This window comes from Mastigoproctus giganteus, chromosome 2 (assembly GCF_048544385.1).
Source record: "Mastigoproctus giganteus isolate SK-2022 chromosome 2, ASM4854438v1, whole genome shotgun sequence".
Classification (NCBI taxonomy): domain Eukaryota; kingdom Metazoa; phylum Arthropoda; class Arachnida; order Uropygi; family Thelyphonidae; genus Mastigoproctus; species Mastigoproctus giganteus.
In genome coordinates, this window is record NC_143576.1 from 230782854 (window position 1) to 230810228 (window position 27375).

General features: G+C 37.6%; 1 protein-coding gene across 1 annotated transcript; it reads left to right on the forward strand.

Annotated features, from left to right (window-relative positions):
• LOC150090232 (monocarboxylate transporter 9-like) lies at positions 1-27246 on the forward strand. Its single transcript, XM_090390220.1, has 4 exons — positions 1-105; positions 14462-14605; positions 22417-23346; positions 27134-27246. The coding sequence occupies exons 1-4, from the start codon at positions 30-32 to the stop codon at positions 27244-27246; spliced, it is 1263 nt and encodes a 420-aa protein (XP_090246346.1). The 5' UTR covers positions 1-29.
• Positions 27247-27375: the final 129 nt, after the last annotated feature.

Genomic DNA, 27375 nt, shown 5'->3' on the forward strand with positions numbered 1-27375 from the left:
GAACAGGCGCAGTTCTGTTTGTAGCCACCATGAGAGTTTTCGATGCATCCCGAGAAAAATCAGTCTGGCCATTCAGTCTTTATATGGTGATGTTCCAGACAGCGTGTAAGTAGTTCTCTTTTCCCAACAGTGAATTATGATCTTTCAATGCTCTCCTGCACTTTGTGTTTATAGAACTAATATTAATGATCGCTGAAATTATTTAAGAAAGTTATAATTACGAATGTTTTTAAATATAATCTTGTAATCTAAGCGTTTATATGTGTGCCATTTTGGAACAAAATAAAGATACAATTACCTTGATTCCATTTTAAATATTCAAATACAGGGGTTATTTGCGATTTAAGAGAGTATGGTATGGTAATGATTGTATTAACTGTATTTTTTAAGTATTAAATTTAATTTGTTTTTATGATGGGGATACATAAGTTTAAACTTTAGAAGAACCTGATTCTCTGAATTAGTATCATTCCGAATTTGTTAACTGATTATCATATTCAGTTAAAAATAAATAAGTTTTCCTCAATGATTTCCGACCGGGCTAGCCGAGTGGGTAAAGTACCTGCCCGGCAACCCAAAGTTCGCGGGTTCGATTCTCGTCTTGGGCTTGGATCAAAGTACTGCAAAAACCCTGGGAGGTGCAATATGACCACAGAAGCCGATGCGCCAACAACAATAAAAAAAACCTCAATGATTTCTTGTAAAATGCTTCAATATCAACAGTCTCTATTATCCAAATTAGATATGATGAATTTAGTAAATTACTTAAATATATTTTTAAACCAGATGGAGAATCGATGATGCAACCTATCCGGTACGAATAGTTCAAGAGCTGACAAAAGAATACAATAAATCACCAACCACTACTTGCCAGTGAAAAAAGACATTAGCATCATTAAAAACGAATAAGAATATTATGCGTGTTACCGCTTTCTGATGAATGAACCTCGTTTTCCTTATATTTATTACGTTAACCGATAAGTAACTTCAATGTTCTTGTAGGAAATTATATAGATGCTTAACTGTGGTGCATTAACTCTGCTCCAGATGTCGACAGCATTCTTTAAAACTGAGTCTATTAAAGCAAAGCAAATGGAAATTTAGGTAGTGAGATTTAGCTTATTTTGAATGTGGTAAAATAAGTACAGGAAAAAATCTATTTTCACTCAGTATAATTAATGATGTTTAGCCCAATCAAAAGAATGGTATCTCAACATAATTGAAGGGCGTTACTGTAGTCAACTATGATAGATAGGTAATTTTGTGTTCAGTTTTAAACGTTAAATTAATTATTTTTAAAGGCTTAGAAAGAGAAGATGACTAGTTATATCGGAGAGAGGAATAAAAATTCTACTTGAAGAGATAATTTTTGTATTATATTGGGTAACTACACTGTTGTTCAAAGAAAGTGCATAACCCCTTAAAATTGTAATTGTCTTCCGAATAACGTAATTATATGGCAATATTTTTACACATTGCATCAGATAAGATTGACACGCATAGGTGATGACGTAATATTGCATCAGCCGTTACTTTCAGCTATATGAGCACGCTCTGCAAGAGTTACAGTCATTCCTTGCTTGTGTCAGGATGGCGAGTGAAGTGCAGTTGACGCCACGAAGAAAAGGTTTTGCTTTACGTGAGAAAGGATGTTTCTCTCGTCATATTGCTTATGGAGTGTCTCGTAATTAGTGGACAGTCAGTTGATTTCTTTCCAAATTCAAGTATACTGGTTCTGCTGATAGGAAAAAAGGAACTGAACGCAAACGATTCTTTACGTCATAACAGGACCGCGTTTTGAAGTGCTTATGCCTTAAAAACCGTAAATATTCTTCGTCTGAGCTGAAAAGAAAATGGAAAGAACATACAAGAGTGGTAGCAACTGCATTAGCAGTCAGAAGACGTCTCTTCAAAAATGGACTTGTAGCCTGTTGTCCTAAGAAGAAGCCCCTCCTCACACAAAAAATAAAAAAGTCCCGATTAATTTGGTGTAAGGAGCGTCTCAAATGGACCCCCGAGTAGAGAAAGTCAGTTATTTTTTGGGATGAGAAGAAATTCAACCTGCATGGCTCTGATGGGAGACGAACGATTCGACGTAGACGTGGTGAATAATGCAATCCAGACTGTGTGGTGTCTACAGTAAAATTTCTCACTAGCCAAATGTTATGGGGGTACATTTCGCATCACCTGCAGTTTATAAAAGGTTCCGTAAATGCTAATGGATACCTGGCTATACCGGAAGGCAAATTACTGCCAATCATCAGACACTATTTCAGCCTGCCAAGTAACTGCATCTCTCAGGACGACTCTGCTCCTTGTCATCGGGCGACAAGTGTAAGTAGGCACTTCTGTAGTTACTTTAGTTTCATTTCTGCATTAGAGGTTTCACAGCAATGTGTTTACATTTGTTACAAGTGAAAGATGGTTGGAAGAACGGTCCATTACAACTGTTAGTTGGCTAGGAAACAGGCCCTGAAATAGAACACTGTTGGCATCATGTGGAATCTGCAGTTGCCAGAAAGAAACCAAAGGCCCTTCGTGAACTTCATAATTCGTGTTTGGAACCACGAACTATTAGTTGATTGTCTTCAGAAATTGATCTTGTGAATGCCTCTACGGTGTGCTGCTATCATCAGGGCCAGAGGTGGTCCAACTAAATGTTAGTTTGCATCTGGGGAACTTTTCATTTTGTTTTACATTTAAAATGATAAACTGAAGCAAATAGTAGTAGTAGTAGTGGCATCTGATGCAAGAAAGCAAGTGTATGAGCTTAAGATGCATCAGCCAAAAAAAAAAAAAAAAAAAAACCATAAAACAATTCCCTCTAAATGTTTGTCCAGTTCCTCCTTAAATTTATTTAACCTATCAACTTCCACAACGACAGATGGAAGTTTGTTCAAGCAATTAACCACCCGCTGGCTAAAGGCTAATTTCCGCACATCTACTTTACAAGTCTTTCCTCAATTTTAATTTATACCCCCTTAGGTTCGTTATCTGAACAAGTGGAAGAATCCCATCAGAATTCAGCGTGCTCAACCCATTCAAGGCCTTATACATCTCAATCAGATCACCTCGCAGGTGCCTAGTCTCCAGCCACTGCAATTTGCAGAACTTAAGCTTCTCTTGGTAAGAGGATCCCTTCGTTCCCATCACCAATCTTGTTGGCCTTCTCTGTACACGCTCAAGCAAATCTACATCCTTCCTAAAATGAGGCCTCCAGACCTGTACACAGTACTCAAGGCAGGCCCTGACCATTGCCTTATACAGAGGGACAATCACCTCCTTATCCCTGGTAGCAAACTTCCTGTATATCATTGACAAAACCCCATGACCCGCCCTGGCAGACTGTCGGCATTGCTCAGAAAACTTCATATCTGACTGCACAATTACTCTTAGTTTTTTTTTTTTAATTTTCTACCACCTTAAGTGTAGTAACACACAGTTGATACGTTTCTCTGGGGTTACTTCTACCCATACTCAGTACTTTGCATTTGTCAATGTTATACTTCAGTTGCCACTTCTCAGCCCACCCGCCCAAATTTTCTAGATCCTGTTGCAATAGCACACTGCCATTAATGTCGTTAACAACCCTGCCAACCTTTGTATCATCTGCAAATTTCGACACTAAGCCTGATATACTTTCATCAATATCATTGATAAATATACAAAACAAGAGTGGACCTAACACCGAACCCTGTGGGACCCCACTAATAACATTAGTCCAAGAAGAGCAGCACCCATTGATTACCACCCTCTGTCTTCTCCCACTCAACCATCCTTTTATCCATTGTAGCAACTTACCCTTAATACCATTCTGCTCCAATTTGTACAGTAGTCTTCCATGTGCAACAGTGTCAAAAGCTTTCCTGAAATCCAAGTATATGATATCATATATTTTTTTTTTGCGTCCAGTACCTTTGTAACCACATCATAATATCCAATTAAATTAGTCAGACGAGACTTTCCCTTAACAAACCCCCTGCTGTATCTGAATTATAGCTGCAGTCTTGTCTAGATGATCCTGGAATGCATCTTTAACCAGTGACTCCATTATTTATCCGGAACAGAAGTTAAACTAACTGGTCTATAATTACTCATGTCACCCTTCGATCCCCCTTTGTGAATTGGGGACACATTTGCACATCTCGAGTCCGTGGGGACCTCCCCTGAGTCCAGGGATGCTCTCATAATTATGGCTAAGGATTTGCTTACTTCCTTTGACGCCTCCTTTAATATAACTGGATATATCCCATCCACCCCAGGTGCCTTTCTTATGTTTAACTTCAACAACTTCTCCTCCACTTTGCTCTGTTATTACAAAATAATTAAGCACCCTGCTACAATCTGATAACCTTCTGGTATTTTCAAACCTTAATAACTCCTCATGTGTGAATGTAGATGCAAAATACTCATTCAGAGTGTTTGCTTTCTGAGCTGGATCATCAACAGTCGAACCACCGATTTCAAGTGGACCAATCAGATTCATCCTCTTCCTTTCAAAGTTTATATAAGTAAAGAAATCCTTGTTGTTTTTCTTAGCATCCTTTGCCAAAAATTTCTCGTAATCTGCCTTCGCCTGCCTAACCTCTTTGTGACTTGATTACAGACTAGCTTATATCTGCCATAGGCTTCTGTGTCGCCTGATAATTTATATGCATTCCATGCACTTTTCTTCTCTGTCACGAGTCTCATTAGTTCATTTGACAACGATTTAGGCCTAAGACTTGAACAATATTTCTTAATAGTTATGAAACGTTTAGTAGCACCCACGATTAATTCCTTGAATGCTTCCCACGTAGCATTTACTGTTGATAACATCATCAGTTGGTCCCACTGAACAGAATTTAAAAACTGTCTGAGACCCCTGTAGTCACATTTACAGAAGCAAAAACCCTTTCCTTTATCCCTGACGGTAATTATATATTTAAGTAAATCCCACATCAGTACACTGTGATCACTGCCACCCAGTGTTTCCTTTATCTGCAAATTCTTAATACACGAATGACCACTGCTTATAACCAGATCAAGAGTATTACTTTCTCTGGTTGCCTCTCGACCATGCTGCTGCAGAAAACAATCATCCAATAAATCCACAAAAGTCTTACTAGTGTGCGAGAGACCAACCAGAAGTTCCAGTCAATATCTGGGAAGTTAAAATCCTTCATTATAAGACATTCTGATTTACTAGACCATTCTATTTCTCTGTACAATTGTTCATTGTACTCATTCGAGTCATTAGGTCTAGAACACATAACACACTCCTACTCTTATTTTTGCTGTCGCAGTGCTTTTGTCACACCAAACTGACTCAACAGTGCACTGTTCATGTATAGTAGTAGTAGTGGCACCTGATGCAAGAAAGCAAGCGTAGGAGCTTATGCAGCATCAGCCAAAAAAAAAAAAAAAAAAATCACACCATACCCTCCAATTGCCTGTCCAGTTCCTCCTTAAATTTATTTAACCTATCAACTTCCACAACGACAGATGAAGTGAATCCAGTATATCAACTGGATTCACTTCATTTGATTTTATTTTTCTTAATTAACATCATAACACCTCCTCCCTTTCTGTACACATTATACTCCCCAAATTCCAATTCTGCATTCCTAATATCTGTGTGACACCACGTCTCTGATATCCCAACAACATCCGGCTTTGATGTTTTGACCAACACTTCAAATTCATCAAATTTATTTACTATAATTCTAGCATTGCTATACATACACCTATTCCTATTCTTAGTTACCCTAACACATCCCAAATCGAGGGCTTCTGATAACATTTCAGCCATAATTATAGTGTTTACCAAAACAGATGTATAAAGGTTGCAAATTCTCATTTTGGAATATTTTGAGAGCACCTGTCAAATATTGCTTAGCTTTGCCTTAACTATTGATAAATACATTTTGTTTATATTTCTATTTGTGATGCTAGTCATTAATGTAACGTACCATCCCGAAAAAAGGGTTAGAAATGTGAAATTCCTAGGTGATGCACTTTCTTTGAACACCAGTCATACAATGAATAAGAGTGAAAATTGTTACTAGCCGGTAAGAATAATCTAAAGCAATTTGACTTAAATGGCTTCCTATGCTATAGCATAGGGAAACGCCGTTGAATAATTCGGTAATTATTTGAATTAAGGAGCTTCTTACAACTGGAAACTTATTCCATGACGTAGCGAGGTACATGCGGATGATGCATAAAACTAAATGGGTTAATACATTACCTGATTTGAAGTTAAGAACAACAATTACCTACCAATTTACCAATTTGAATAGCTTCGGGAAGAAGATACTAGCGCCACCTGATTAAACGTGCAACACTTGTGAACTAGGAGAAATAAACAAATTAAGTAATTAATACGTGACCCGGAATAATGATTATGATCACTGCATGTGAAATAAGGAAATATTACAAATTGTCTAATTTCTCCTGTCATTTTAGCTGCTTCCTGGTAATGCAGAGTTGAGATAAGGAGGAAAGTTATTTAATGCCAGCTGGAATCTTCATGGCGAACTCCGGATGTCGGTAATTTGGCATCACTTGCATTAAATCTAGATATATTAATCTATAGTGGAGTTGACACAAATCACGGTAAAATGGAGACAGTGTTAGGGCAATTGACCATAGTTACTGCTTGCCAAAAAGATGGAGAACACCAGGTAAATAGCAAGCATGCAGATAGAAGTGAGGAAAGTATCAAGAGAAATGGATTAAAAAAGGAAAAAGCAAAGAGAAAATTGGAGTACAAATGGAAGGAAGACTTCAAGGATACATGTCCAGTGGAAAACATAAGTGGTCAATTAGGAAAAAAATCGGAACCAAATGCTGATAATGAAATGCAAGTGTATAAAGATCGGGTGAAGATAGTCTCTGGGGTTGCTTTGTAGGACAGCCCATTGTCTACTCAAGATAGAGAATATGCTGATTTCCAGGAATTTACTTAAAAAAAAGGGAAACATTTGGTGTATGTGGGACAGGACACTTCAGTGGGAACTCCTGATACCGGCGAGAGGAAGACAGAGGGGGTTAGGAAAAGAGATTGAAAAAGGAAAAAGCAAAGATAAAATCGGAGTTTAAACGGAAGGAAGTTGCGGTGATAACGGTTCAGTGGAAAAAGGTGGCCTTCAATCAGGGAAGAAATCGGAGTTCAGTACTGACATCGAAATGCAAGTAATAGATAAAGATTGGGCGGAAGTAGTCTCTGGGGCTGTCCTGGACGACAGTCCATCGACTTCTCAAGATAAAACCAACTATGATAGCGTAGATTCTCAGGGATTGACTACTGAGAAGGGAAATAAACTAGTGAACGTGGAGCAGGACAGTTTGGTGGGAACTCCTGATATGAGTGAGAATAAGTTACATGGGATAAAGAGGAACACAAGAAGCATGACTAGAAAAAGGATGTATCATGCACATGAGGCTGGGTCACTTGAAAGAGTGAAACAAAATATCGCTTTAAAGCTTTTTTTAATGGATGATGAACGACATTTAATCTACAGTATTAATTTAGAGGAAGTAAGCGGTGTGAAGAGTCTTGTACCCCCGATCCAGACGTCTCCTCAAATTGAGGATCAAAACAAAAATTTCAGCCCAGACTTTGAGCTTGAAAAAATGAGTCTTAAGAGACTAGACAGAGATTGGAGTGTAAAGAAAAGAAAGAAACTTCGCCAGTGTAAACTGGTCAAGTATGCTTATGTCCAGTCAAGAAATTCACTAGTTTGCTTTAAAGTAATCTGAAAGAATTGCTCTTAAGTAAAGACAGTGGCGTAAACAGAACTGTGATAGCAGAAATTCTGTTGAGACGGGGTATATTAGACAATGCATTCATAGGGCTGGGTGTCCAAAATGAAATTTGTGAAGGAGAGGGTGTCTTGTAGCAAAGACAGTAGACTTGTCAAAAAATAGCATTTCATAAATCAATGGGGAGTGAGAATTTTCAGGTAGGTAAAAGTCTGTACAGCGATGTGGTGCAAGAAGAAGGGAAGCATATATTCTTTTAGATATTTATATAAAAGAATATATATTTATATATTCTTTTGTTTTAATCACGCGCTTGTGATTAAAGCAAAAGAAGATTCGAGGCTAAAAATCAGTAAGGATTTTCAACTGGCTGTTGGCAGGGCAATGTCAGGAATACTGAAAACTGTAAGGGTACAAGAAATACTGGGAAGACGTATTATACTGGAGTTAGAGACTGTAAAGGATATCGATCAGATAAAGAAAAATGAACTGATTCGAAGTTTGGGTGTTTCTTTTTCGAAGCCTAAAAACCGAGTCCAAAAATAATTATCTATGATGTCGATGAAGAAATAAACAAAGAGGAGTTTTTAATGATATATTTTGGAAGTACAGTATAAACAAAACAAGAATTAGTAGAAACTGGATAGTTGAAGTGTACAGTCGCATATATAAATATTTGATAAATCAGGGAAGAGTCTATATAGGAATGATGTCCTAACGGCTAAATTCATTTCGTTTGGTCACCAGAGGCTACAACTGCCAGCCATTTGGCCACACTACAAAATCTTGCAGGCGGCAAGAGCCTGCTTGCAGGCACTGTGAAAAGAGTGGACATACATATCGCTCTTCTCCGGATATTCATAAGCAAGTTATGTATGTGAACTGTTTAAATCTAGGAAATAAAGCAGATCATTCTGTTAGGGACAGGAGATGTCCAGAATTTGAAAGAGAACGGAAATTAATAATTGAAAGAACGAACTGACGTATCTGATATTCAGAATGGAACAAAACGGTAGCCAAAGAAGTTCAAGTCAGAATTATTGTAAATATGGAAACGATACACTCGGCAATCGTAACGAACAGATTAATGGTAAAAGTAATATAAAAATAATCCAGCTGAATGCAAACGGTAACAAGCTGGAGCGGCTGAGCTGAGAATAGCATGCAATCTTTAACAGGTTGATCTGGCGTGCATTCAAGAACCTTAGGAAAGTGATGGAAAAGTAATGAGGTTCTCTCTGTCTACAAAAATTGTGTCGTGCAACGAGAATAATCTGTCGGCCGCGATTCTTATCTTCAATCATAGAGGTGAAAAGACTGCATTTGTTTTGTAATTCTCATGTTGTATGTGTCTGTGTTGAAAGTGAGAACGTAAAATTTTACTTAGCTTCGATATACTTCCAGCATGGTGCAGAAATTCAATTACACTTAGATTTCATGGGATGCCTGTTTGAATATCTAAAAGGACAAACAATAATTTTGTGCTTGGACTCCAACTCCAAAAATACTTCGTGATATACAAGTCTACTGATAACAAAGGACGTTTATTGAAGGAAACAATCAGAAATAATCTCGTAATCCATAATCAGAGATTGGAGAATAACACATTTTGGACAGTTATGGAGAATCGAATATTGATATCACACTTTCAACAATAAGAGGGTCCAAACACATAACGAGCTGTATCGTTGAGCGTGACTGGGTCTTCAGTGATCAAAGAGTTATCATATTTGAGATAACAGAAAATGGCACTCGTAAAAATGGATATATGCAAGTTCAATTGCAACGATTCTCTGTACATTCTGCTATCTGGAATCTGTTTTAATGAAGAATTACACAAACAAAAGGCCGCAGTGTCTATCCATGCGTTAATCGATTTGGGTGACTCTTCAGCGGTTCAGCTATGCAAGGATGGTTATACACAGGTGTGCAAAACTTATGGACCAACACTATTTCTAAAGGTTACAACCACAAAATCAAATAAAACAGCCTGTAGCGATTTTCAAAACTATGGCCCTTCAGTAGAAAGCTGGTGCACATGCAAAAATTTGAATCGTAATGAGAGGGCTCAATAAACAGGTCAAAGCAGCAGTTCAGCAGTTATGTGAAAATTACCTAATGGTGAGCACGATTGTTACAGACGTTCCATTGGTTTCATACAGTGCTACAGACAACGAAATTGCCAGTAGACAACATCTGGATGACTTTACCCGGAGTCGAATGATTGGGAAGCTCGAGGAACGTCGACGTGCGAGCAGTGTGGCTGCAGAGTTCGGTATTGCCCATAGCATCGTCTCACGTGCGTGTCGGTCTTCAGAACGATAGGTGCAGCTGTTCGAAGGACCAGTGGTGTTCGTCCATGAAAAACAACCTCCAATGATGACAGCTATATACTCCTACAGGCCAGGAGGGTCCGACATCAGACAGCTGGATCCATTGCAAATCAACTGCACAGGAGCACAAGACGCAGGATTTCACGGTTTACTGTGACCAGGCGACTCCACAAAGGTGGACTGTTTGCCTGACGGTCAGTAGGCTGTGTCCCTTTAACACCTGCTCATCGGAAACACTGTTTACAGTGGTACCTCGAACACAAAGACTGGACAGCAGCGCATTGGGGTAAGGTATTCTTTACTGATGAGAGTAGATTCAGTCTCAGCAGCGATTCTGGACGTCAGCTAATCTGGCAAAAGGTCTGCACACGGTATCACCCCGCAAACATCACTGAAAGGGATCGATATGGCAGTCGAGGTGTTCTCGACTGGGGAGGCCTTATCTTGAATGGACGTACACAACTCCAGATACTGAAAGGCGGTACTGTAACTGGTGCACGCTACTGTACTGAGGTAATCCTGCCCCGTGTGCATCTGTTCCTAGGTGCCATTGGTCCCGAGTTCGTGTTAATGGATGATAGCGTCACACCACATGGCAATGTAGCTTGCTTTTGGAAAGTGAGGATATTGTTCGTTTGAATTGGCCTGCCCGTTTCACCGACCGATCTAAATCCCTTCGAACACATATGGGACGCTCTGGGGAGACGCCTAGCAGCACATCCACACCCACTAGGAAATGTTCGCCAGCTGAAGATGACGCTGATAGCGGAATGGACGATGTTAACCCAAGAACCAATCACCAATATCGTCTAAATATGGACAGGCGGTGGAAAGCCTGCATCGACATTAGGGGTTGCCATATCTCCTACTGTGGATCACCTCTTCCCTTTGTTCCATCTTTGGCAGTGATGAATCTGTATCATGGCAGCCAGTGTTATGTTGCCATTTTTGAATAAAGTCCATCTGTAGCGTTGTTGTGTCGGTTTTGTTTCCTTCATCATTTTTGTACCTCACGAGGTTCCTTTGGTGTACTTTTCCCATATCCAGGCCACCCCTATGAGAAGCTACAGGTGAAAACCTGATTGGTCCATACGTTTTGCCCACCAGTGTACAATGCCTTTAAAGTTGCAATGAGGGGTTGCCAAACTAAACGTATGCCTGTTAAGTGGTGGACTCCACAGTTAACAACGCTACGCAAAGAATCCAATAAAGCTATAAATTGGAAGATATACCAAAGAAGTAAACGTCGCTGTGAAGAAGACGAAATGCATTTCAGGAATGAGTATAAACGACTGAGAATAAGATACAGACGTCTGATTGCAAAAGAAAAATTTAATGGGTGGATGGAACTTGTAAGAATATGTGGGAACAGTGACTCTTGGAGCTTAATTTACAAATTATTTACTAGCAAAAATTAAACACCCAGAGGGAGATATCACACGTTCAATTCAGGCAAGTGATGGTACTCGAACATGGGAAGAAAGTGTAGGTATGATTTTAAATATCATATGCGTATGATATTTAAAATCATACCTAAAATCATACCTTTAAATATCAATCGCGTATGATAACGGTTATCATACGCGATTTTCCATGCTGATGATTTAATTTTGCTGGTGGACGGTGACTTGAGGCTCCAATTAGAGTAACGATCACATTTCATTTTTTCGTAGCTGAGTACCTGGTGTAAATTGCAGAGACTTGTGATTTTAAGAGAAAAGAGCAAAAATGTGTTGTTAAAAGGATACCTGTCAATTACGAGAAATCCACAATGCCGGATAGATGGAGTGAGTCTGCAGTGTGTGAAAAAGATCAAATATCTAGGAGTTAAGATTGATATATAGTTACGTTTTGTCTTACACATCAACTACATCGCTGAGAAGATTCGTAAATTTGTTGGTATGATTGGTCGTGTAACTAGGAAGGTCTGGGGGATAAAAGGCAAGGCATTGAATCTATTTTATGACTGTATCTTCTTGCCAATTGCGAGCTATGGTGCACATGTCTGGCTAGATTGTGAAATTCAAAAGGCAAATGTTAGGAGAATATTTTCAATTCAATGGACAATGTTGTTACAACTTAGTATGGCTTGTAGGATTGTGTCAAATGAGGCCTTGCAGGTGATAACAGGACGGCTGCCGCTGGATCTGATCTTAGTATTCAAATCATGTGCTTCTATTTGCGGCGTAGACGGCCATACGAGCGGATTTCAATTGAAATTCGCTGTGACGATGGTTATAACGAGGAGAAGAAATGATTGTGGACTCTTCTTATTGATCGGTGGCAAAACAGATGGAAGAACTGCACTAAGGGTTTAATAATCAAAATGTTTCTTCCAAGCATCAAACAGTTTGGGAAGGGTATGCCATGTTGGTTTCAACCAAATCTATTTTCAACGTTCCTGCTTACAGAACATGAGTCCGTCTTTGGAAAATCAAATGATTTAGGTATTTCAGCTCGTTTATCGTGTATTTGTGGAGAAAGAGAAGACTGAGTACCCCGAATACCAGGATCTAAGAGGAATTGATTGTGGAGCACCCAGCGTGCAAACACCGACTTCTGGATGTGTGGCCCTTCTACTGAAGACAACGGCAGACTTTGGTGCTTTCCAAACTTTTGCTGTACAAGTTTTCAAAAGACGACGAGTTCTGCTGCAAATGGAGCAGAACAATGCTGATAAAATTAGCTGAGTAGCTCTATGGCATATTAAATTTTCTTGAGTGAAACGGATGCAGCACATCCAAGTTTCTCGTGACTCAAACTGATACCTATGGAATGTTTCAGTCGGCTGCGCCAAACAAACCGGAAGAGGTGATTTAACCACAGGTGACACTCGTGTTAAACTGACATCTTCTATTGTATTCTTTATGGAGGTGAAAACCAACGTCCTCTTCAGTAGTAGATGACTATTTCTTCCTTGAAACGTGAACCAAGCAATATCATATTGAAAACAATTTCAACCATACCGTGACAGCTATAAAATTTTCTTGAATAGTCCTTGCTGCATGAGTTAATCCTCCGACTAAATCATACTGAAATTGTAATTATTCCAAGGTGTCACCAGTTTCTACAACATGATGTTCGATCATTAGATTACAGCAAGGCGGTTCCTTGTGCCGTGGACGACAGCTGTGTGATGCGGTACCTGATACTGCAGGCACGAGCTTTGGCAGCTGCTAGATAATCACTAATGATTTAAGAGGACTAGTACAAATAGGCCAGAAAAATATCCCTGGTTAGTCCACATTTCATCACTGAGTGCTCTTTCACGGAGGAGTATTCGAGGACAGGTGCTTCTTTAAGTGGTATTTCAAATCTGAGTACTGGAAGAGGATAGGTAATTCAGGTTGTGCATTTCATCAGTGATTGGTCTTTTAAATCGGTATACCTGACAAGTCGATTGGAAACATCAATCTGTAACTAAACATATTTCAACGCTTATGAAGTTGATGCATTTGCGATAGATTTGTGTTCACCTTCTTACTACAATTTGCTGATGAGAATACGTTTTCCGGCCTGACTGCAATTTACTTTGGAGAATACTTCCATGGTGTGGAATTCAATTTTCGGGTAATGTTTCATTTATTAAAAGGATTTTTCTTTCTCAGACTGGACATTACATTGCAACTGCATGCATTAACGGCAATTTCTCAACTACTTCCCTCAGCAGGGATTTCAAATTCGTTTTATATGAGCTGCAGCTGTTCAATGTCTTATACTTTTGAAGAAACATGAAGTGCAGAACATCAATATCTTGTAATGGAGAGGGAATTAGTGATGTAAGTTTGTAAATATCTGTACAGTATTCTGATTAGTGGCGGAGTTGCCAGGAAAGATGGCTGGCACCGTATTTTACAATAAATAAATAAAAATAAATAAAAAATATCTCAACATAATTATCCGTCACATTGCTAGAAATAACAACCGCCTTCATGGGTAGCATGGTTAGTACGATCGCCGTCCTCCAATAGCCAGGGGTTTTTTCCACACAACAGGTAGAAAAAAACCAATTCCAGTCCGGTCGATGACGGGAGGAATTTTTATGGGCCTTTTTCACAACGTAGCTGAGTTAGTTGGCTTCAGGCATGGTTAGCATAGGTTTTTCTCCCGGAAACTCAGTTTTCCGTCAAGAAAACAGAAAATCGACCTCGGAATTGCTGATGCTCTTCAATCCCTACAACAACAACAATCCTGTGCACTTGGTACCAGTACCAAGCACGGCGTGGAGTCCTAATCAGATGGAAATAATATATAAGAACAATAATATTAATAAGACTGAGTTTAAATAATAATTAAATAAATGGCGAGTCATGTTTTGAATTTCCATTTGTTTGAGTATTTCCATTTGTTGTGAATACCGTGAATTTTCTTTATTCTTACAGCGCTGCTTGGAGGAATGTTGACGCACAACTTCGGTACTCGAAAGGTAGCATTGGCTGGCAGTTTTACTGCAGTGGTTGGACTAACAGCGTGTGCACTGGCGAAAAGCATACTGTGGTTGTCGATATTATACGGATTCGTCCTTGGTAAGTTTAATTCTTTATTGGGTTTCAATAATACGAACCTTCATGGACAATAGCCAGAGGTTTAGTATTGGTATTAGATTAGCAATTGCCACATGGTGCAAGGAAGCCTATGGCTTAGGCTGCACCAGTCAAAAAAAAAAAAAACATAATTAAATAAAATGATAATAATAATAAGAAGAAAAAATTAAAAAACAAAAAAACACTTCCTGCAATCCAGTCTAAAAAACTCCCCCATAACTTGAAATTATGATCCCTAGTTCTAGAATCATTTATAACCGTGAAAAGTTCGTCCTCATTAGTTTTACTATTGCCACTTAGTGGCTTAAACACCTCAATCAAGTCTCCTCTAAGGTGCCTAGTTTACAAGCTCTGCAACCCACATATTCGAAGTCTTTCCTAATATGGGCGCCCTTTAGCCGATTTCACCAGGCGAGTAACCATCTTTGTACCCCATCAAGAAGCACAATGTCTTACTTTAGGTGCGGTCTCCATACCTGAACACAGTATTCCAAGTGTGGTCTAACAATAGCCTTATACAATGGGATTATGACGTCCTTACCTTTACTAGCAAATAAATATATATTCTGTTTATACTCCGGGACGACAAAACGGTCAAAAACGGTCAAAAAGGTCACAAGATAGACAGAATACAAGAAACAGCATCTTATTTAGTAGTCATGGGCTTGAACTCGGTCACTCAAGGCACATGTACTCATGCATCCGAGCAATTGACCACTCAGTTATGGCGGCCATATGTTCGATAGGACACCATGGGCCTTCCTTGCAACCTGTCTATAATGTTAGTCTAATCGTATCGTAACAGCCAAGTCGCTTTCCTCCACTACGACTTTAGTTCAATTCCGCCAAGTGTATAAGTTATTTTGGGGTTGATGTTCCCCAGGTGCAATATCTTACACTTTGCTGGATTAAAGCATAGCTCCCATTTTTCTGATCTTCCATGAAGTCTGTCTAGGCCGCTCTGAAGAAGCTCTACATGCAGGCGATCATTAACTACTCTACCAATTTTTACATTATCTGCAAATTTAGACATCACGCCCTCTATCCCTTCATCGATGTCATTTTTGAAAATCAAAAACAACAGTGGTTCTAATACTGATCCTTGGGGGATCCCACTTCTCACATTAACCCAATCTGAGGAATAACCATTTATCACAACCCTCTGCCTCCTGCCTGAAGCCATACAGCTATCCATCTAAGGATTTTTCCTGTGATTCCAACCTGGTCCAGCTAATAAAGTAACCGCTCATGTGGGACTCAGTCAAATGCTTTACTGAAATCCAAATAAACAATGTAAAAATTATTCCCCAAGTCCAGCTCTTGAGTGACCCTGTCCAAATAGCTATCCAGGCTAGTTAAACATGATTTTCCCTTTACAAAAGCATGCTGAGTATCTTTCAGAATTCCATTTCTATCTAAATGATCCTGAATTCCACCCTTGATCATAGTCTCCATGATTTTACCTACTGCTGAAGTTAGACTAACCGGCCGGTAATTTCCCACTTCACTCTTAGAACTGCCTTTATGTATTGGAGACACATTGGCACTTTTTCAATCCAACGGAATCATTCCCGAGTCCAGTGATGCTCGCATAATTAGCCTCAATGGTTCAATGCACTCACTTGCCACCACCCTTAAGATTATAGGATATATGCCATCATCCCCAGGAGCCTTACTGTCCTATAAGCTCGAAAGGTTTTTTCGTTAAATAAACGTGTGAAATTCCAACATCATTAATTACATTTTTTTCGATTCACTCCCAGAATTTCCCTTTGACATAAAGGGTTTTCCCTTCTTTAAATATCGATGCGAAGTAACTGTTGAGTTCATCTTCAACTTTAGCTTGGGTATGTAATACTGTTCCACATCCATTACCCACGTTTTACATCAAAAGCTGAATTAAAGTTAGCGGACTGGAATATTAGAGATAGACAATTAATAGTTTAATTATTACGGTAATTAGATTTAATTTAATTACGGTAAACAGGAAGATCAAAGTATAAAAATTTAAAAACAGGGAATAGGAGGTGATGAACATTTTCCAAGTGGACCTTCGGTAATATCACGGTAGCGAAGTATCGACAAATGGCGTTCGCAATGGAAAATACTTCGTAAATGCAGAGATGATCATTTAATTCGCTGAATGAAAGCCTACCATATAAGGTTTTTATTTTATTTTCGAAAATCCCAAACATGGAAGGCTGATAACGTATAGTGCTCAGTACCATGCATCAGTTGAATATTGAGAAGACAGAAGATACTTGTTTATATTAGACTTGAATTTCTCTACGTTTTTATTGTCTGGCATTTTATTTTTATTGTCCTTGAGCAGGTATATATTTAAACTTAAACAAATCAAATGAAAAAAAAAGTGGGAACAGTATTGCAATGTAGGACCGATGTGAGATAGAGTGAGCAGCTGTTTAGACGAAACGTAACGGCGAAATACAAAATAACAGAAACATTTTTTTAATGCAATGGAAGCAATATTTTGAAGAGCTTATGCCAAAATTCATTTGGAATGCTGAGTAGTCCCTAACAGAGATATGTGACCTTATCTAGAAATTCGAGTGTCCTCGAAGATGAGCACAGAAACATTGAAAATATTTCGAGTATTAAGACATGACTGGGTCTTATATGATAGAAATGACAGAGGACTTTAGAAGGATTGAAGTTCTTCTAAAGTTCTATTGGAGAAATACTAGGAGAGAGGAATAAGGAATTGTTGTTGGATATTGGAGACGTAGAAGTTGTTTGTGCAGGGAAAGGTTTCTTAAACTAGAGGGCGAAATGCAATGTGCTATCATCAGCAAGGCTATGGATAAGATTTCCAGTCAAGGAAAAAGGTCATTAATATACAAGCGGAACAGAGTTGGAGAAAGATCTGAACCGTGGAGAACTCCAGCATTAGTGGAGAAGTTAGAAGGCTTAGAGCCATCTACCATCAAAAGGCAGCGAGCCGTCGGAGAGAAAACTACATAATACTCAATTGAAAAAAAACAGATGGTACCCCATAAGGCAATGTTGTCTGATTAATTTTATTGCATAATCAGATTTGGTCACAGAGGAACTGGATACAAAAAATAATTTTGAAATCATATACTTGGATTTTGAGGAAAGCTTTTGATACTGTTGCATATAAAAGACTGCTGTACGGATTTGAGCAATGTAGCATTAAGGGAAAATTACAGATAGGGATAAATGGATGGTTGAAGAGTAGAAGACAGAGAGTGTTATCAATGACTCCTGTTATTGTGGACTAATGTTATCAGTGGATTCCCCGGGATTCGGTGCTGAGCCCATTTTTGTTTTCTCTATTTATGAGTGATGAAGGTATATCAGGCTTAATATTTAAGTTTGCCAATACTACGAAGTTTGGCAGGATGGATGGGTAATGATAGTAATTACAGTTTGCTGTTGCAAGAAGATCGAGAAAAATTAGGTGGGCTGAGAACTGACATGACAGTTGATGGTTTAACTTTGAGAAATCCAAAGTAACATTCCAATTGTGTGTTACTACACTCAGAGTAGAGGAAAATGAAAAATTCTTAGGGGTAATTTGGGCAGTCCCATATGAAGAAATCTGAACAATGCAAATAGGCTGCCAGGACAACTCATGGTGTTGTGACTATGACATATAGGAATTTTGGCAGCAGGGATAAGAAGATGATTAGTCTATTATATTAGGCAAAGGTCAGGCCACTTCTTGAGTACTGCGTATAGGTCTGGTGGCCACGTTTTAGGAAGGATGTCAAGCAGCTGGAATGAGCAGAGAAGAGTAACGAGATTTGTGAAGCAATAAAAGAGTGGTCTTACCAAGAAGCACTTCTCAGTTCTGCAATTTGCAGCATCTGGAGACTAGGCACCTGCGGGGATATTTGATTGAGGATTTTAAGGCTTTAAATGGATTGAGCAAGATAAATGCTGATGGGGTTCTTTCCTTTGCTCAGACTATGCACATAAGGTGGCACAAATTCAGATTGAGGAAGAACGGTTGCAGAATTCATGCGGATGTTTGTCTTTAGCTAGCAAGTGGTTTACTACTGGAACAAGCTTGCATCAGAAATGAATCGTTTCAATAAATTGAAGGAAGAATTAGACTACCTGTTGGAGGAGATGGATAGGTGAAGAGAAAAGTTATTTTTTTGGCTGATGCTGTGCAATTCTGTTTTCTTGCATCATTTGTCACAACGAATATTAATTCTAATATTAACATAGAATTGAAAATTATTTTCAGTTATCTTTCAGACCTTGGAAAATCCTTCAAACAGAAGGTCTTTCCAATGTTATGAAGAAAAGGGGTCCCATGTATTTGCAGGGAACATTCTCTCTATAGCATTCATTCCTTTAAATTCAATTTCAGTTTCTTTTTTGTTTCTCCTGTTTCCTTCTCTGAACATGTCATTCTTTGGCATATGTCATTTGGTCCAATGAGTCAATGTGTAAATGATTTTCTATGCTACTTAGTTTTATTTATTGTAACATATGTTTCTGGGGTTTAAAGTCGAGGTTAATGTGCAACATCGGTCTCGACCTTGTGTTTCGTTTGTCACTTTGTTCAGCCATTGTCATCGGGCCCATCTAAATCTTTTCAGGTGCTCCCGAGGTCCATATAACTGATTCATAATTAGCAAACGAATAATGTCAGAAAAACAAAAGGTTAAAAAAAACAATAACGCACCACACTTATGTGGATCTTACTTTCAGAACCGATTCGTCAGCCAACACAATGATTCAGGAAATGAATCATTGGGTTAGCTGCTGAATAGATTCTTATGTAAAAAACTTAGCTGTCTTCTGTAAACATGTAATCACGTAACTTTTGAATAGAATACATTGTGTAAACATGTAATTGTAAAAACATTAAAACAATAAAAAATAATGCGTTCATAAATACTCTTTATTTTGTAATGAGAGAGGAGTTAACAATGGAAGGTAGGTTAGCAGATTATAACAAGCAAGTTTCTTTAGAAATATATATTATAATAAGCAAAACGTACAGATAATGTGAATAAACATTTTGCAAAGCGTGTTTCTGCTTATTCTTGTTTATTACTTTTAATAGGGTCTGCTCTCGTGGTCAGCACACGGCAGAATCGCCTTCCTCTCCACACTAGGCTGAAAAGAACTGAGTTCGAGTCCCGTGGATGACGAGAGGAATTTTTATGGGCCTTTTTCACAACGAATTGGTCTGTCTTAGGCGAATCTAGCATGGTTCCAGCTGATTTTCCATATTATTATTATGGAAACTTGAGTTTTTCGTCCAGAAAAACAGAAAATCCACCACAGAACATGATCAATTTAGAGATAGCATACATGGAGCAATATGACCATAGTTGCTGATGCTCCTAAAACCCTACTACAACAACTCTTTTGTTCCCTTCACCAGTATGCTTGCCCTTCTCTTCACCCGTTCCAGCTGTTCAACATCCTTCCTAATTGAGGCCTCCAGACCTCTTTATAATACTCAAGGTTCACTTAACCATGGCCTTACACACAGGAATAATGACCTCCTTATCGCTGCTAGCAAAGTTTCTGTATATCATTGACAAAACCCCAGGAATCGTGCTGGTAGCACGTCTTTGCTTTTCAGAGAATTTCACTTGTGACTGCATAATTACCTCTAGGTCTTTTTCTTTCTCCGCGACACTCTATTAACTTTAGCTTTTCATCTAGGAAACACGCACACACACATAGAATAGGCATAATTTAGAGACAGAGAGACAGAGAGGAAATACACTAATGCTCTTATTTACTCGTCCCAAAATTAAATGAACACCAAACAATAACAAATAAATCTGTTCCAGTTGATTTTCCATATTCTTCTTCTTCGTATTATTATTATTATTATTATTATTATTATTATTATTATTATTATTATATCAGGTCATTAAGAAAAAATTGGTTTAACCTTTGCAATATATAAATGCAATGAAATAATTTATTTCATGTATAGTTTTAACAGAGGTTAACATAAAAAGTTACGAAATTTCTAATTATAACATATAAGGTTATGACAAGGTCTATATGTTGAGAGATTTGAGAAGGGGTGGAGGAATAATAATATACCATAGAATATGCTTTAAGGCAGTACAGGTTTACCACTTAACTCATGTGAAAACTGCTGTGTCAAATTATTAGGAGAAGATCCAGAAAACACATTCATGATTTGTGCTTTTTATAGGTCATCATTAGATTCTATAAACAGTTGCCCAATAGAATTAGATAACTCAGAAGGACAAATGTAACATTATAAATAACCTGTTAAGTACAAGGAAGAAATTATCAAGGGGAATCAAATTAAAACACTATTAGAACAGATTTCTGGTACAAAAAAACAATATGAGGCTGCAAATAGGTTTGCCAGAGCTGTATTAGATCTCAATAGATATTATATTCATTATTGCCAAAATTCCTTTAATCAACAAGATAGTCTTCCTCAGATAGTGAACTCTTGTGTAATCTTAACTCCACAATATACTGAGATTCTTAAGATTATAGAACAGTTAAAGAACAAGAAATCGTACTATTACAGTAACCTAAATAAAGAGAAATAAAGAACAGTTCTCTGTTCTCTTGGCGGAGCGTATAGCACGGATTGTAGAGTCGGGAAGCTATCCTACAAATCTACTTTCATTTAAGGTAATTCCAATATATAAAAAGGGATCACCAGATGACTTTTGCAATTATAGACCAATAACAATACAGTCAGTTATAAATAAGATAATACAAAATTATATTTTTTCCCATATAAGCAAATACTTGCATCAATATGGGCTGTTAAACAACTCTCTATTCTCATATCAGAAGAGCAAGAGTACACAAACATTATTAGAGAGTTTAGTAGACTCTTTTAACTTACATTTAAACAACAATAACTTCATAATGATTTTAGTTATAGATTTCACCAAAGCATATGACTTAATTGATATCCCAATATTGCAAGAGAAATTACAGAAATAAGGTATAAGGGGAAGAATCAATCAACTCTTAGCAAGTTATTTAACCAAAAGAAAAATAACAGTTGAAGTAGAAAATACAAGGGAAAATCATATAACGTAAAGAGAGGAGTACCTCAGGGAATTCATGCAGAGACAATCATGTTCATCGTCTTTTATAAATGACATATTCGAAGTAATAAAGAACTCCTTTTAAAAATTTATGCAGATGATATAATCTTATATACAATTGGAAAGAACCTGACAAAAATGACCAAATATTTATAGCAGGATGTAATACATTTACAAACTTGGTTGCATGATAATAAATTAGCACTCAGCTTTGAAAAAACAAAATTTTTGGTTATTAAACCTCCTCATCAAACCATGGATAGTCATCCTTCTATTAAATTACACAAACATGAATGTTTTGCCTCACCCTAGGGTACTAAATAGATTTGGAGATAGGCACACACTGAATATAATAAACAACTTGTTGGCTAGAGTAGATTTCAGACTCAAGTTATTCTAGCTCCAAATTAAAATTCTTAATAAGAAAATTCTTAATACTCAATGACACAGTAGATTAGAATTGCTATGCAGATAAATTACTTTCTCTATTTGCAGTGCGGAATATACTATATGTTGTAGTTTCATTATCTTTTCTGTTAGATAACAGAAAAGATAATGAAATTTCATTGCAAAAACTGTTGTAAATGAAGAATTACAACTTCTTGTCAAGAAATTTACTTCTCTTAACAAGTTCATTTATTGTAAACAAATTATCTCGATAAAAATAAATTGTATTGTATTATTTTTACCTCATATATACTGTTTTCATTTTTATTTTCACAGGTCTTGGAATGGGTTTGCTGTATCCGACAGTTTCTGTCACAATCAGCCAACACTTCGAAACTACGAAATCTGTGGTATTTGGGATCGTATTCTCGGCAAATGGGTTCGGAGGTCTAATTTTACCAGCTATTACGGAAAGATTGATTGAATTTTATGGATTGCGTGGGTCGTTTATAATTCTAGGTGCTCTTCTGATGAACATTATTATATCTGGAATCGTAATGGGAGAGCCTTCTGTTAAGTCTCCAAAAAATCATTATGATAATGGTCATCGAGCAGAAACTTCTTCAGATGCCCAGTGTCATGATTCTAAATCATATGGAACGCCAGAAATTACTCAAAATATGAACGTTTTCTCTGAAGAAACACAGCCGAGTTCCCCAGAAAGAACGTCGCAACTCGAAGCAATTAACAATGACGAAAATTACTGTCTTAAATTCCTTAAAGGTACTTTACCCACAATAAAAATAATGGCGTCTTTGTTGTTGACTCCGATATTTCTTGTCATCACCTTTGGATTACTTGTATATACAATTTCTGTAATTGCTTTTCACACCGTTATAATAGATTTTGCCTTTGACAAGGGAGTCAGTGAAAATTACAGTGTTTATATTGTAATTTGTAGTGCTGTGACAAGTATAATCTTCCAGATCGTTGGTGGATGGGTGACCAATAAGGGATTTATAACAAAGCAAATTCTCGTTATAATTCTCATGTTAGCGATGGGTGTGAACATGGCTTGCATTCCTTCAGCTCGAGGTTATATTGTATTGATGATAATCTCCGCTGTTATAGGATTATGTTCATGTCTTCAACCATTCTACCTAGTTTTATTTGAAGAGCATCTGGGACGGGAAATCTTCGCATTATCAACTGGTTTGTCAAGATTTATTATTGGGTGTTTTAGTATTCTTATACCAGTTATTATTGGTAAGTTTTCAACACTTGCTCTTCTTTAATTTTGCATCGTATTTTTTGTGATTAATATTAAGCAAAATATATAACAAATCAAGCAAGATAATACATAACAAAGCATTGGCAAAAAAAAAAATCCAAAAAACTTCCCCATATCACCTGTCTACCCCTCTAAGAATTTATCTAGTTATTGCTTAAAATTATTGTCAATTGTTCCCACAATCGACCACCCACTGGCTAAAGGCAAATGTTTGCTCATCTGTTCTGCAACCATCCTTCCTCAATTTGAATTTGTGCCCCCACCCCTCATGTGTGTCGTCTCAGCAACAGGAAGAATGCCATCAGCATTGAGCTTACTTAATCCATTCACAGCCTTAAAACCCCAGTCAGATCACTTCTCAAGTGTCATATCTCCAGATGCCAAAATATGCAGAACTGAACCCTCTTTTGGTGAAAGCACAGCCTTTGTTCTCCTCACCAATCTCTTTGTCCTTCCTTGTACCCAATATACACTGAGTTAGTTTTGCTTTAACAACAATTCCTTGTGTAAGAACGAACAGATTGTGATGCTGGTAGGGACAAATTCGGGAAATGTTGATATAAGATTGCAGTTCACACACGTGGCGATCAGTTTTTGTCTGCGAGGAAAAATGGGTCTGCATCGAGATATATCTAGCCCCGAACGTAAAATGATTGTGGGGGCAAGACGATCAGATGCCAGTATCTCGATATCATCCAAAATGGTTAAGCGTTCTCGTATGGGGTCACACGTCTATCGTGACTTGGTTTACTGCGATCGAAAAACCAGACAAGGGTCAAACGTGAAACACGTCAGACACACATAGCTCACCACGTGCGTCGACCATGTGTGGTCGACGCACGTGGTGAGCTATGTGTCTCTCATTTGGTAAAACAGCAGCGACAGAGCACAGTCAACCAACCCCCAGAAAGATAGGAACCGCAACAGCAATATTCACATGGACTATGCAGCGGATATTAGCTTGGCTCGTATAGGCGTCCTCGGTGTCCTTGTACACTGTGAGACAAAAGATGCAAGAGAGAAAGCTCACAAAACATCAGGCTAAAAAAAAAAAAAACTTCACACTTCATACCTGTGCATCCCTACCAATAGTTTTTCTTGTTCTTCTTTGAAGCTATTTATTGAAACTATTTCCCAAACACATGGAAGTGCTTGTCAATAATAAACCATTGGTTGGCTAATGGCAAACTCCCGCACATCTATCCTGCAACCATCCTTCCACAATTTGAATTTATGTCCCATCGTTTGTGTAGCCTTATAAAATGGGACAATGCCCCCCCCCCATTCCTGGTACCAAAATGCCTGTATATATGAGAACATATCCCATGATCTTCCTGGCAGTCTGTGCTGTCAGAGATATTTATATCTGGCTGCACAATTACCCCCAGGTCTTTTTATTTTCCACTACCCTGAGTACCACATTGGTACATTAATCTTGAATTACTGCACCTAATATAAATACCTGACATTTGTTAATGTTAAACTTCAGCTACCATTTCTCAGCCGATCTGCCTATCTTTATACATTTGAAAATTTAAATATTAATCCCGATATACCTTTTACAATACCATTAATAAATATAGAAAATGACAATGGGCGCTGCACAGAATCCTGGGGAATTTCCCTAATAATATTTGTCCATTAATAACCACTCTCTATCTTTTCCCACTCAACCATCTATTTATCCAAAGCAGTAATTTGCCCTTAATGCCACACTGTTCATATTTATACAGCAGTCTTTTATGCGCAAGATATGAAAAGCACTGAAATCCAAATACATGATACTAAAATTTATTTTTTTCGTCTAGTTCCTTTATTATTGCATCATTGTATCAATCAGGTTAGTCAGAAAAGTTCGCCCCTTGACAAATCCACGCTGAGCCTGCAGTATAACTTTATTTGATATTGTTGAGTTGAAATTGATAACTTCTAAGTTAAATTGTAGCAAAACACCGGTTTTAGATATGGTGGAAAACAGCAATATAGTTAAAGCTGTTGAACTTTTCCCTGAAATCATTCTAAAAATGTATAATAAGTGTTATGTGGAGGGAGTCTTTCCAGGTTTCTGGAAGATTGCCCTATTAAAATTAATTCATAAACCAGGGATGGAATTAACTGATCCAAGAGTTTACAGGCCTATTTCTCTGTTGGCTAACTTGGGCCAGATATTTGAAAGATTATTGTTATTAAGATTGGAGTTTTTGTTTAACACTGCTAATGTAACTCTTCCTTACCAGTACAGTTTCAAGAAAAATTGTTCTGCGGAGGATGCTATAAATGATTTGGTAATTTGTTGTAGGCTTTCTCAGGTTATCTCAATATAGATATTAAGAAAGAAATCTCAATATAGACATTAAGAAAGAATAAAGAAATATTCTTATGAAATTAATTGATATTTGGCAGCAAAGGTGGAATACTATTGAAACTGGTGCTGTGACTCGTTTGTTCATTCCACTAGTTAATTTTAATTATGAAATCAAGTTGACTAAGTGGTTTTATCTTAATATTGAGACCTCTTTTATATTAACTGGTCATGGTTCTCTAAGATAAAAGTAATATTAGTTTGGTTTAGAGTCCCAACCATATTGTGAATGTAAAATGGTAGAGATTTGGGAGCATCCTTTATATGAGTGTTCGCTATACGAAGAATAGAGATATATATTAAGGGATAAATTTTCCAATTTTGATACAGGTTTTGAATATTTATATGTTCAATCCAAGGAATATTATTTAAGCTTTCAAGAATATTGTAGATTAGTCTTTGAAAAAAGAAAATAGCTGACTGTTTTAATAGATATTAGTGTTTTTGATATTTTTTGTTTAATTTTCTAGCGGTCCGTGTTAATAGTGGTTGACTGATACTGAGCGCTGGAGTTTTTATTTTATTTATTTTTTTAAAGGATTATTTAAGTCAGAACTCAGAAATCTTGCTTCAGCTATCATAAATGTTCAATCTTCAATCTTTGCATCAATATATTATGAACCCGCACTTACTGCCACAGTAAAAGGAAACAAAGAACTCAAATAGCGGGCTCATTGTCTTCAAGATTTATAGAGAACTCCAACAAGCATCGGTCCTGAATGCTTTGACGCTAAACTCCTTGGTAGACATGCTTTCCCATAGCATTATTCAAATCTGGATAACCGTAGGATACCCTGATTCCAAAATAGAAAATTTTGCAGCCCCTGCTATACGTGGTGAGATCATCATCATCCATGGAAGATCATTATACTGTTTTGCTTGCGACGGTGCCTTTCTTCTCGATCGTGGGTCAGTTGACCTGCTATTAATCATTCTTCTTCATTCTCTGGCTCCCTCTTCTGAGAGAGAAAGCGTACTACTCTTTTCTCCTGTCCTTAAATTCCACATCCCTCCCTCGAGCCTAGCTAGTTTTTAAGCCGTCCTCTTCCTCCTTCACTATGGAGCTTAAACACTTAAATTATCACAACTTGTAAATCAAAGTAACGGTCTGGGTAGCTATTTGAATATCTTGATAACACAAACACCTTCGTGTGTTAAATTATCCGGATTCGGATGACGAACTGCCCAGTATTTTAACCGACACATACCACATTACAAATTATAAGCCATACAGAATGATTTACATTTATGATGGATGTTCACCAAAGACCACATTTAAAGGTACTAACAGTTATAAGGAATAATAAGAGTCCTTTTGTGTATTAGAAAATTCAGTGTAGATTTTAATGTTACTTGTGCAAACATTTTCTATCGTTCAATTCTTTTAAATTTTTTTTCAGGTTACTTCCGGGATACCTTACAGAGCTACAATGGCCTTTTCTATTCACTTAGTGTCATTCTCATTGTCGGAGGACTGTCGTTAATTTGCCTAAAGAAATTCAAGAATGCATAGAGAAATACAGTGTATCAATTATTGTTCGTATCAGGGGGAGAAAAACATTGAACACATCGTCTTGTTGCGCACAACAAGATCATACCAGGACTTGAAGAAGCTGCCACTCAACAGAGAGATGTGGAAAAG

What these genes read in the sequence shown, in the direction of transcription:
- LOC150090232 (XM_090390220.1), top strand. Translation starts at nt 30, where the DNA reads ATGAGAGTTTTCGATGCATCCCGAGAAAAATCAGTCTGGCCATTCAGT. An exon ending in GGTGATGTTCCAGACAGCGT is followed by an intron (nt 106 to 14,461) that starts GTAAGTAGTTCT and finishes TTATTCTTACAG; the next exon opens with CGCTGCTTGGAGGAATGTTG. An exon ending in ATTATACGGATTCGTCCTTG is followed by an intron (nt 14,606 to 22,416) that starts GTAAGTTTAATT and finishes TTATTTTCACAG; the next exon opens with GTCTTGGAATGGGTTTGCTG.